Raw genomic sequence first — 12,806 nt, 5'->3', positions numbered from 1 at the left:
AATGCCGCCTTTCGCGCAACTCCCCCTCTGGGGCTGACCTCCTTCCAACCATGGGGTGCAAACCGGACGGTGACTCAGCGAAGGGCAGCTCTGGCAAAGCAGAAGCACAAAATCCTGCAACCGTTCTCAGGCGAAGGAATGGTGAAAAACACAACCTTAACTAGTGGCTTAAAACCAAGACAACAAACGCAACCTTAACCAGTGGCTTAGAAACCAAAGATCTCCCTTTTGCTACCGCCTGACAGTCGACAACATCCGACTTGCAAGGAAAAACACCGGGAAAGTGTCAGTGAGTGAGCGAGCGAGTGTGTGCACAGGAACATGACTCAGCTCCGAGAAGTGTGCAGTCATGAGACAGCCAAGAGTTTCCGCTCTTTTTAATGCTGACTTTCTTCCTTTTGATCCTCTTCCCTAGAAAGCAAGAGGAGCAGGGCACAGCATGGGGATGGGAGGGGGGGAATCAGCTCCCCCTCCTGCCCGACCCCTTTGAAGGGGTACTTCCCCATCCAATTCAAAGCCATCTTCCTTAACTGATTTTAATCCTACTCTTAAGAAGAAGGCACTAAACTCCTCATCAGTCCACCTGGTCTGCGTTGGTGGGTAGGGGGGCTGTCTGCATTGCAGAAGAGACAGGAACGAGGGGAAGTGGGGGCCATTCCCCAAACTGGCTCTAAGGGGACAGTTTAAAAGGAGAGGCACCATGGCTATGTCGGGGACTCTCTTACTCAGGGGTCTCCAACCATGGCAACTTTAAGACTTGTGGGCTTTAAATCCCAGAATTCCTCAGCCAGCTTTGGTGTGGTGTGGTGTGGAACAGCTTCAGAAGAAGCACTTCAAGCTCCGTCCCTGGAGCCATGAAAATCAGTGACCTCCTCAATGCCAGTAAAGAACTTCATGAGCCTCAGACATTGCAAGCTTCTGCCCTGGAATTTTGGTGGCCATTCTAGGAAGAGAGGGTTGGAGTAGAGCAACCTTTCACTACTGTTTTACCCTCGAGAAATCCTTGAAATAATCTTCAGGTTTCAAGGAAGGAAGGAAGGAAGGAAGGAAGGAAGGAAGGAAGGAAGGAAGGAAGGAAGGAAGGAAGGAGGAAGGAGAGAGAGAGAGAGAGAGAGAGAGAGAGAGAGAGAGAGAGAAAGAAAGAAAGAAAGAAAGAAAGAAAGAAAGAAAGAAAGAAAGAAAGAAAGAAAAACACAAAAACACTGCAGTACAATTCATTTCTACCAACCCAATCTAGAGGCAGGCTGGCATCTGGGCCATGGCACATAGAATTCCCACCACTGCACACGCTAGAATTGCACAGTGCACAAACTTCCAAAACCGATTTTGTTCCCTCGTGATCTTTCACAGAACCTCTACCAACCTCTGGTGGAACCTAGGAGAGTCTTTGGCATGAGTCAGCGTCACTCTTGAAATGCTGAGGTGTGTAAATGTTCTCCGAAATAAGGTCCCCAGACAGAAAATGAGCCTATGAGGAAGCAGCTTAAGAAAGGACCAGTGACATCATCTTTTCCCCCTAAAGAATGACACAGAAGAAGCGGAAAGAAGACCTTTGGGGGGAAGGGGGGATTATGTGTCATCAAGTCAGTGTGGATGCTTCATGGTTTAATTTTCTCCAGGATGGACCATCCCTGATCTGTCCCTAGCCTGGTCTTGCAATTGTGTCCTGATCCCACTGTAACAGAGTCCATCCACCTTCTTCCCTTTTCTTCCAACCTTTCTACGCACTATGGATTTTTCAAAGAACCTGGGCCTTTCCATTGATCGCTTCCGTTCTATGAAGCCAGTTTCAACTCTTAAAGGCCACACAGATGGAACTTTCCTAGGATGAGATGCTCTCAACCTGGCCTTTCAGATCTTTCAATGGTGCCTTATCTCCAAAGCAATTGAGTCCATCCACCTTGCTATCTTCTCTTTCCTTCTACGTTTCCCAACATCAGAGCCTTCTTCTAGAAATCCGAGTCTTCAAATAATGTGCCAAAACTAGGATAATTTGAGCTTGGTCATTTTGTGTTTCCAGTAAGAACTCCGGGTTCAAGGATGGGCCCTCCGATCGGTGGAGTTTTCTTGGCAGAGGAACAGAACCCGACTGTCTTCCCTTCTTCTGTGATATTCCCTGGTGTAGCCCAGGTCTTCCCAGATCTAAGCTGACCTTGTCTGTTTGACATTAAGCAGGTTGGGGGGTCTTGTTAATATTTGGGGGGGGCTGAAATTCCAAAGCTGTAGACTAGACTGGGAAGTCAACATCACAGAAGAAGGGAAGACAATCTGTTTGTGTTCCACTGCCAAGAAAACTCCACCAATCTGTGTGTGATGCTACCAGGAGTTAAATTTGGCTCCAGGGGGACGTTAGCTTAATAATTTATTTATTTATAAACATGCACACCATGTACCAGTTCAGTCTGAAGCAATGCTAACTAGAACAGGGGTCTCCAACCTTGGCAGCTTTAAGACTGGTGGACTTCAACTCCTAGAGTTCCTCAGCCAGCAAAGCTTGGCTGAATTCTGGGAGTTGAAGTCTACAAGTCTTAAAGTTGCCAGGGTTGGAGACCCCTGAACTAGAATACAGAAAGAACGAGAGTCACGAAATACCAATGCAAAATCAAATAAAATGAATCATAGTCCAGAGATATCGCCCTATTCATCCATCACTGCCCCCCAAAAAACCATGATCCCTCTACAAACAACTTCTGAAAAGCTTGAACAAGCCATGAAAGTTGGAGGGCAGTCCCCATCCTCCCTTTAGGGCACAGACTACCAGGTGAGACAGGCACCAAAAGGAAACACAGCTGCTCCTGTTGAAACTTTTGGCACATTCATCACCTGCTTCCTTGAGACTTTGGGAAGGGGCAGAATCTACCTGCGAAAGTCGGTGATAAGAGTCCCATCTCCTGAGCTCGTTGGCACTTTTAATTAGCTCCTTGAATAGCTCACCAGTAGACAGTGAAGCTTCCACAGCAATGATGCTGTATTGGCAGTAATAAGACTTTCCCATAAGCAAAAAAGGTGTGCCAATGGATGTTTGTTCAAGAGCAGCCCCGTGTAAAATAAATTACAATCATCCAAACCAAAGACAAAGGTGAAAGTGATAGTTTTCATATCTCCTGTTCTGGGCCAGGGGTCTCCACCCTTGGCAACTTTAAGACTTGTGGACTTCAACTCCCAGAATTCCTCAGCCAGCAACCTTGGCAACTTTAAGACTTGTGGACTTCAACTCCCAGAATTCCCGAGCCAGCAAATTCCTTCCATGCGAGATCTTGAAACTTAATTTTTGTCGCAACCAAAGAGAAAAAACGAAGAAGTAACCACGTGCCCACAACAGCCACTTTGATCTTAAGGACCTGCTGTCTTTGATACTGCTTTACAATTCTGTTTAACTAATACATAATTCAGATATTAAAAAAAAAACTTTTCCGTTTTCAGCAAGGAGTTAAGACGCCAGCATGAATGCTATATAAAACTCTCTTGCTGCTTAGAAATATTTTGACTCACCCTTCAGCCAAAAGACCCTCTTCCAAAGGATTCTGTGTCGCCTTAAGACAGCAAATGGCCTTCAGACCAACTCAAACTAGGTTTCTTCACGGAGTTAAAGAAGACTTCCTTCTGGTAGTTTACTATTTCAGGGCTAAATTATTCATAGCCTCAATGCAATATGCAAAGTGTTATGTTGAGCTACCACCATCCTTTGCTTAGAGTTCCTCAGGTTCACTCAAAGATTCACGGATAAGTGGGATTTTAGGCCCAAACTCATGGGGCCTAGATGTAACAGAAGATCAATCTGTCTCACACAGGTGCCCTCCGGAGAAATTGGACTACAACTCCCAGGATTCAGGAATCAAGATCACAGAAGCATTGCTACCACTTTATAATGCCATGGCAAGATCACACTTGAAATACGGCATCCAGTTTTGGTCGCCATGACATAAAAAGGATGTTGACACTCTGGAAAGAGTGCAGAGAAGGACAATGAAGATGATTAGGGGGCTGGAGGCAAAATTGTATGAAGAACAGTTGAGATAACTAGGTATGGCCAGTCTAGTGAAAAGAAGGACTAGGGGTGACATAATAGCAGTCTTCCAATATCTCAGGGGTTGCCCCAAAGAAGAGGGGGTCAACCTCTATTCCAAAGAGAATAGAACAAGAAGCAATGGGTGGAAACTAGAGAAGCAGAGAAGCATAACATAAACACAGTTTATGTTTTTACTTGGCTGTTCACCGCCCTGAGTCCTCAGGGAGAAGGGCGGTATACAAATTTAAAAATAAAATAAATAAATAAAACCTAGAACTAAGGAGAAATTTCCTTAGCAAAGCTGGCTGGGGGAATTCTGGGAGTTGAAGTCCTCCAGGCTTAAAGGTTGGAGACCCCTGCTTTAGCCCATCTACATTTCAGCAATCATAATGTAAGTCTCAACATTCCCCAGGATGGTTTCCAATAAAACTAAGCCATAGTTTAGAGAAACCAACCACTTTGCCCTCATTCCAAGCTCACTATATTGAGGTACAAGCAGGCAAGTTTCGGGGTTGGGTAGGTGGAATGAAGGGATCACATTCTCTCCACGAAGGAATCTACTGGCAAGGAGCTCATGAGGCTTGTTCAGCAATTACTTAACCACAAAGAAGGCTTTAACTTCCCTGCAGGACCCCACCTCACTAAAAGCTCCCCTCCTGAGATCCCAGCCTAGACGAGATCTCCTCTGAATCAGCAGGATTTACCCCGCCCGGGTAAATTCGGGACTCAGCATTTTGTCCAGGCTTCATAATTGTTGGAGCAAGTGGGAGAGACACGATGAGGTCTGGCTGCTTGCCCGATCCCTCTGTACTCTTGTGCCGTGTCTGCGGCAATCTATCCTGACCAGCAGCATCTCGGAAACCTAGGAGTCAGAATCAGAACCCATCCCAGCTGGTCCCATTCCAAAGTCCAGCATGGAAGATGCACCACTCGGTATCTCCTCTATGCTGGAGCGAAGGGACCTGGCAGAAGGATAGAGAATTGCCCATCCCTAAGGAAACCCGGACCGAACCCATTGCATTCCGCTAAGCAATTTCCCTCTTTCCCTCTCGCTGATGCATTGCATAAGCCTTAACTCTTTTCTCCCCCTCCCCCCCTCCCCCCATGATGCCTGTCCATCACCACGTCAAGAGACAAAGAAACTTGGAAGGTCAACCCTGCTTCTTCCCTACGGAATTTGCTCCTTACCGCCAGCGCCTAAATTAATCTGATTAATAAACTAACCAGGGACCAAAACAAAATTGGAGCCTTCAGAGGCAAAAGCAACTGAAATGTGCGTTTTAGCTCCAAGGCAAGCCAGGATGGTGGTTTTTTGTGTTCTGCATTGCCCATGGGCAGAGTGCAATCTTCAGGGAGCCTTTGCCTTGGCTCAAAGAGAACCCCAGCTTTTGGAGCCCGGAGCCCCCCAACCCCCCTGACAAACAGGCCACCCTTAGCCTTGTGACGCAGCAAAGGCTCTGAATAGAGAGAGGAAATCCCACCTATGCATCTCATTATCCCTTTATTTACAGCGGCGGCACCAGAAGGAGAAGAAACGCTCGGCTTTGCATCAGCGAAGCACATTACGCAACACCATTAAGGAAGGAGGAGGGGTTGGTACATTATTACGCGGGTGAAGGAAATACGGGGGGGGGGGTGGAGAGTGTTGGCTGCATGTTCTCAGAGGGGCTGTTTCAGGGCTGCCTGTTGATTGGAAACTCAAGGCTGGGTTGTCCCCCTATTTGGGGGGGGGGTCTCTAAAGCTGGCAACTTGTGGACTTCAATTCCCAGGATTCCTCAGCCAGCTTGGAATCCTGGGAGTTGGAGTCCAAAAAATCTTAAAAGTTGCCTGGGTTGGAGAGACCCCTGCTGCCTACGCCATTCATCCCTCTTAGCCCTCATATATATATATATACACATTTTAATAAAAAAGGTAATTTCCGCTCTCAGGAGCAGCACCTCTCCACAACAAAACAAGACAGCGGGATTGTGGGAGATCAATGCCCAAATTACATTGAAGCCTGTTTGCCCCCTAATTGGATTAGCTATTTGGGGGGTGGGGGAAGAGAGGAAGACCCGTCCTGGGCTTACCTTCTGCCACTACCTCCTCCACCGTCACCTGCTGCCTCCCCACGCTGAAGACACGGCCAACGTATCCACTCCCAGGCCCGGTGCTGCTGCTACTACCGCCTCCGAGGGTGCCCGAACCAGCTCCGGATCCTCCCTGCTCCCGGCGAGAGTCAAAAAATTTCTTCATGGTCCCCAAAGTGCCAACCTGTGCCCCTCCCCCCCTTGGCTTCTTCTTCTTCCTCTTCTTCTTCAGCTAGGGGGGTGCCAGGCTTCCCTCCGCCACAGAGGGAGGGAGAAGGTCAAACGGACAAGAGCTCCCTGCCAGGCGGGCCGAAAGGAAGGACTGGGGATGGGGGGTGGGTGGGGGGAGGCAAGCTCTTCTGCTTCCCCCTCCTTAAAGGGCAGCCCAGGAAGGTTTCGCTGGCCCAGTCCAGCGGCTGCGATTCGCACTCAGACCTGTGGGGGGGGAGGGGGGGAGAAAAAAAAGAGACAGGTTATTTATATAGGTCGGTCGCTGCCCCCACAGAGCTTCAGGGGTCAATATTAGGCAAGGGGGGGGGTTCTTGCAAGGGATGGGAAGGGGCCCAAGGAGCTGGGAAAGGTGGGGAGGGGGGAGAAAGCAGAGGCCGAGGAGGCCCCTTCTTCAACCCCCCCCACCCAAAGGAGGAGGAGGAGGAAGAGGGGTCGGGGAGCCCCCCTCCTCTCTTGCCGCCCCCTCCCTCCCCCCACAGCAGCGGCCGAGGAGGCCTTCTTAAAGCCCCCCCCCCAGAAAGGAGGGCGCGGGGAGCCCCCCTCCTCCCCACAGCAGCTGCCTGAGGGGCCGCGGCCTCCCCCTCTCCTCCTTTCCTCCCCTCCCTTCCCTTCCCCCTCCGGCCTCCCGCGGGCGCAGCTACCTGGCCGGGCCACAGTGTTACCATCGCGGCTTCCGCTGCGGGCGCCGCGCCGGCCCTGCAGCATCGCTACACTGTAGCAGCGGCGGGCAGGCGAGGAGCGGCGGAGGCAGCCGGGGGGGCCGGCAGCGAGAAGACCATGCCGTGCAGCCGCCGCCGCTGCCCGTCTCCCCCTCCGCCCGCTGCCCGCTCCGGCCAGGAAATGGACCGTCACAGGAAGGGCCGCTTCCCCCGAGCCAGCAGGAGGAGGAGGAGGAGGAGGAGGGAAACCTTCGCCCGCCCTTCCTCTCTCTCTCTGCCCCCCCCCTCTCTGGGACCCCCCCCAAGCCCCCCGCCCTGAAAACCCCCCAAGCGGGGAGGAGAGGAGGGGGGAGGAGGAGCAGCTTCGCGAAGGGGGCTCCCTGTACTTTTCTGCCCCCCCTCCCGCTCCGTCCACCTTCTTTTTTTTTTTTTTTTTTTCAAAATCGCACCAGCCGTTCTGCCGCTTGGCATGCTGGGAAGAGTAGTTTCCCTCCGAGGGAGGAGGCGCCGCCCCCACCACCACCTCCCGCGGAGACTACAAGTCCCAGATAGCAACGGGGAGGGGGGGGGGAAAGTCGGGGAAGCGGGGTGACGGGAGATGTAGTCCGCCAGGTTCTCAGGTGGATGGGGGGAGGGGGGTTCCGACAGGCCAAGCTTTTGCACGGACTGAGTTTTGGTTCCCGTGATCGTGACGTTGGGGGGGGGGCTTTAAAGCAGTGTTTCTCAAGCTTAGAAGCTTGAAGATGGGTGGACTTCAACTCCCAGAATCCCCCAGCCAGCAGCGCTGGCTGGGGGATTCTGGGAGTTGAAGTCCACCCATCTTCAACCTTCCAAGCTTGAGAAACACTGCTTTAAAGGGATGCCTTTCTAAATAATCCCAAGGGGGTTGTAGCCCCCTTTCCCAGCCATTTAGCACCCAGCATTTAGACCCAGCTGGCTCTAAAGGCCGTTTCCTGCAAGCTTTTCCCAACCCTACTTCTGGCCTCCCCCCAAGGAGCGCTTACAAAGCCTTTTGGATTCCGATTCCCATAATCCTCTGCTGCCAGCATGGACCTTCAGAGGACCCTCGAGGGGAGTAGTGGTGCAGGGAAGAGAAGGTGGAGTTTTCAATTAATAAAGCCACCCCCCCACAGGCCCAGAGGCATTCTGGGAAATTCAGAGGCCAATCACAGGTTCCTGGCTTGTAATGATCATGGCTTACATCTATCGTGGTTTATCTCTATCTACCCCACCCTGGTCTCCTTCAAGGAAGCTGCTTGGCTCTCGCGGAGCCAACTGAAGATCCGCTAAAGGGCAGAGGCCTCTCTCGGCAGGATCAGGCCCTCTGTTGATGCAGGGGAGGGCGGCTTGTGCACCCCCCCTTCCCCACCCAGGCATGAAGGAGCCCCAGAGTCATCTTCCTTGCCCTTGGTGGGCTTCCTGGTACCCACGCCACACATTCCAGGGCCTTCTCTGGAGCCAAGAGAGCTGTAAGCAGCAATGAAGGCAACTTTTCTTGTTTTTCCTTTGAAGATGTTTCGCTTCTCATCCAAGAAGCTTCTTCAGCTCTGACTGGATGGTGGCACCAAAAAGAAGCTTTTTGGATCAGTGGGCACACGCATATTGCCCTAGCTGAGCTCCAGCGTGCATGCGCGTGCTGGCCAGCTAATTTTCGGGCCTTCTGGACCCACAGGAAGTCAGGAAACAGGCTGTTTCTGGCCTCCGGAGGGCCTCCAGTGGAGGGGAGGCTGTTTTCACCCTCCCGAGGCTCCTAGAAAGCCTCTGGAGCCTGGGGAGGGCGAAAAAAACAGGCTTTCCGGTCCCACCATACCATCGTGCGCCAAAAGCAGGAGGAGCACGGAGGTTCGTATGCGCATGTGCAGGGAGCATTGAATTATGGGTGTAGGCACATGCAAGCACGACCCCCTCCCCATGCTCCCCCTGCTTTTGGCACGCGACAGCAAAAAGGTTAGCCATCACTGCCCTAAACTATGGTTAAACCAATTAAGTTTTGGTAGGATATGCACGCTTAGTCTCCAGAAGGGTAATTTAGATTTTAAACAAAGATGTGCGGGAAGGGAAGAGGGGAAGAATAGTTTGTACAGATAGCCCATCATTTTCAACCACAGCTGAGCCCAAATTTTTTGTTGCTTAAAGTAAGACAATTTTTAAGGGAGTTTTGCCCCAACTGAACCACTTTTCTTGCCACTGTTGGTCAGCGAATCGCTGGAGTTTTTTATTTAGTTACACAGTTGTTAAGTGAATTTTGTTCCCCCATTGACTTTGCTTGTGATCACATGACCCTGGGACACGGCATGTCATATGAACACACGCCAGTTGTCAAGAGTCTGAATTTTGATCACGTAACCCCAGAGTTGTTGCAATGGTCGTAAGTGTGAAAACTGGTCATAAGTCACTTTTTTTCAGTGGTGTAAGTTCAAATGGTCAATAAACGAATGGTTATAAGTGGAGAACTACGTATATATGCGTAGGAAGTTAGCACCCACCCCTTTCCTAGAAGAATGAAATATTTTGGGAAATATTAAAAAGGCAGAATATTATGTTTCCTTGGAGGAGAAATGGAGAAGCATGTTTGAAAGACGAAGCAGCTCCCATCTTCCTGCCCCCACCCTTTTTTTTTTGCTTTAATTTATATACCGCCCTTCTCCGGAGACTCAGGGCGGCTTACAATGCGTTAAGCAATAGCCTTCATACTTTTGTATATTTATACAAAGTCAGCTAATTGCCCCCACAATCTGGGTCCTCATTTCACCTACCTTTGAAAGGATGGAAGGCTGAGTCAACCTTCAGCCTGGTGAGATTTGAACTTGAGTAATTGCAAGCAGCAGTTGTTAATAACAGTGCTTTAGTCCACTGTACTTTGTCAATGGGCTAGAGGCAGAAACTAAATCTTTGTCAATGGACCATCATCTGCAACACAATAGGACCCATCTAGCAACAGAAACTCACCACATGGCACCTGGGAAGATTACATCAGCCAGCAAGGCTAGCCAAGACCCCCACCCTCTGGGAGTCTGACAACCAATCAGGATACTCTTTCTGGGCCCCAGGAAGTTCAAAGCCAGAGAGAGCATAAAAGCCGAAAACTCGCTGTATCTGCCCTTTTCTGTTCAGGAACTCAAACCACGTGATCCTGTCCACCATTAAACCATCTTTCCAAGCAGTCTCCATGTTTCCAGTGTCTTTTTCCCCACTTGGAGCTGAACCCAGAAGGATATTTCTTCCTACATATGGTAATATAGGAGCATTTCAACCTAGCACCATGCAGTGAGAAACGATTGGATGAGAAGCGAAACATTTATTTATTATTTATTATTTCAATTTGTATACCGCCCTACTCCCGAAGGACTCAGGGCGGTGAACAGCCATAGAATAAAACATATGAATACAAAATTTAAAATAAAGAAATAAAAATATTTATTTAAGAATAAAATTTAAGAATTATTAATTATTTAAGAAATAAAGAAATAAAAATATTTATTTAAAAGAAAGAAAGAAAGAAACATTGACCGTCGAAACAATTCACGCAAGCTCAGAAAATCTCAAAAAACCTCACAGGCTTTGAGCAAAATATAGCTGCAATCTACCTTGTGCATAAGACATAGCACAAGTAGACCCAAGACAGAACTTTCCATAGTTTTACACTTACTCCAAATATTTCTGCTCTCCCTGAACATTTGCTATTTAGAGATTGAGGAAAATAGTTCACACACCTTATGCCTGTAACAAAGATATGTAAACCAATATCAGGGAAAATATCCTGTTTGTATGATTGCATGAGTCCCAAGGGTGAAGACAATTAGCATCAATCAACTGTATTTTTTCAGCATTTTAAATGCCCTAAAACTAACTTCTCATTGAGCTTGTATGTGGTCATACTGCCACCTTCTGGCACTCAAAAGTATAGCCACCAGCCCAAAGGTGCTTTTTCAAGAGACTTTCTGGTTTTTCTTCGAAGACTTTTCGCTTCTCATCCAAGAAGCTTCTTCAGCTATAGCCAGCAGCATTAAAATGATTTGGCCTTGTCTATTTGTGTTACAGATGGTAGGCAGGCAGGCAGGCAGGCAGACTATATAGATCATAACAGCAATATTAATCACAAAAATAAATCATTTTTTAGAAGCCTTGCAAAAAGGCATCCATCTATGTATTCGAAGAGGGCGTATAGGCTGACATGACAATTGCTCCTGTTTAGCATAGGCATTTTGTGACTTCCCTTTTTCTCTTGGAATTTTCCATAGCCAAACCATGTTAAAATGGCTTCTAAATTCTGATCCATTAAAGCAGGAAAAAAGTTAAAACTTACCTGATTTAATAAATAAACAAAGAACAGTGAATTATATGCTTTTCTAAAACAAAAACAAAAAAGGCCTACCTTGATTTATAGCAGGAGACTCCAACCCCTGAGCCCTGGTCTGTTTGGAAAATGCATGCACTTGCACACAGCTCCATTTGCACAAGTAGCGGGCACTCACACGTGTGTGAAACTTCGTTTGCACAAGAAGCAGGCGCACCATTTTCCCTCTCTGATTCTCCTCCTCCTATCATCTTCTCACAGACAAAAAGCCCCATAAAATAAGAGCTTCTTTATCAGGAATTCGCTGCCAACTGTCAGGATATATTAAGTGGACCATTTTTCCCCCTTTTCTTTTTTGTACTTGGCAGTGATCTGGCGTCTCCAAGAGCACCTGGGAGGTTAAGCAATCCAGGCCTTGCCTCCTGGAAAGCTGCCAGGACTCACCTGGATTCACCTGGGTGGGGCTTCCAGGATGCAGTTGCAGAACCATTCGATCATTGAATCATAACAGAGTTGGAAGGGACCTCGGAGGTCTTCTAGTCCAGCCCTTTGCCCAGGACAGGAGATCCTATATCATTCCAGACAAATGGTTGTTAAAAGCCTCCGGTGAGGGAGCACCCACAAGCCTAACCTAGGCTGTCAAGTCCACCAGGATGTGGGAAAGGAGATGCAGACAATGTACACGCTCACAATGCACAGAAGTGTCAATGGCTACAGCCTGCAAAAACAATCCAAACTATGGATGGATGGATGGATGGATGGATGGATGGATGGATGGATGGACAGACACATAAGTAGATAGAGAAATAGAGAGAGAGAGTGGTAGATAGAGTCAGAGAGAGGGAGAGAGAGGGATGGATAGACACATAGGTAGAGAAATTGTAGAGTTAGATATAGACAGACATGGATGGATGGATAGATAGATAGATAGATGAGAGATAGGGAGAGAGAGAGAGAGAGAGAGGTAGGTAGGTAGATAGATAGATCGATTGATAAATGATAGATAGGTAGATAAATGATAGATAGATAAATGATTGATAGATAGATAGATAGATAAATGATAGATAGATAGATAGATAGATAGATAGATAGATAGATAGATAGATAGATAAATGATAGATAGTTAGATAGATAGATGAGAGATAGGTAGAGAGAGAGAGAGAGAGGTAGGTAGGTAGATAGATTGATTGATAGATAAATGATAGATAGATAGATGAGAGATAGATAAATGATAGATAGATAGATAGATAGATAGATAGATAGATAGATAGATAGATAGATAGATAGATAGATGATAGATAGATAGTTAGATAGATGAGATAGGTAGATAGAGAGAGAGAGAGAGGTAGGTAGGCAGGTAGATAGATAGATAGATTGATTGATAAATGATAGATAGGTAGATAAATGATAGATAGATAAATGATAGATAGATAAATGATTGATTGATAGATAGATAGATAGATAAAAGATAGATAGATAAATGATAGATAGATAGACTGAGATAGAGAGAGAGATAGAGAGATAGAGAGATAGAGAGATA

General features: G+C 47.8%; 1 protein-coding gene across 20 annotated transcripts in view; it reads right to left on the bottom strand.

Moving 5' to 3' along the window:
- Nucleotides 1-7,447, bottom strand: part of AAK1 (AP2 associated kinase 1) — a 72,109-nt gene extending 64,662 nt beyond the window's left edge. For 16 of the 20 annotated variants that reach the window (XM_060683309.2, XM_087875757.1, XM_060683311.2 and 13 more), the window contains exons 1-2: nucleotides 6,952-7,408; nucleotides 6,080-6,514 (exon numbers count right to left, since the gene is read on the bottom strand). In XM_060683309.2, the coding sequence (XP_060539292.2) occupies nucleotides 6,080-6,245 (166 nt within the window). In that variant the 5' untranslated portion in view covers nucleotides 6,246-6,514; nucleotides 6,952-7,408. The other 4 variants (XM_060683310.2, XM_087875766.1, XM_087875767.1 and 1 more) reach the window with 3 other exon arrangements.
- Between the last annotated feature and the right edge of the window lie 5,359 nt (nucleotides 7,448-12,806).

The sequence above is a fragment of the Pantherophis guttatus genome, chromosome 9, assembly GCF_059756535.1.
Source record: "Pantherophis guttatus breed Tessera chromosome 9, ASM5975653v1, whole genome shotgun sequence".
Taxonomy (NCBI): Eukaryota; Metazoa; Chordata; class Lepidosauria; order Squamata; family Colubridae; genus Pantherophis; species Pantherophis guttatus.
Note: the sequence above shows the minus strand (reverse complement) of the source record. Positions and strands in the feature narration are given on the sequence as shown.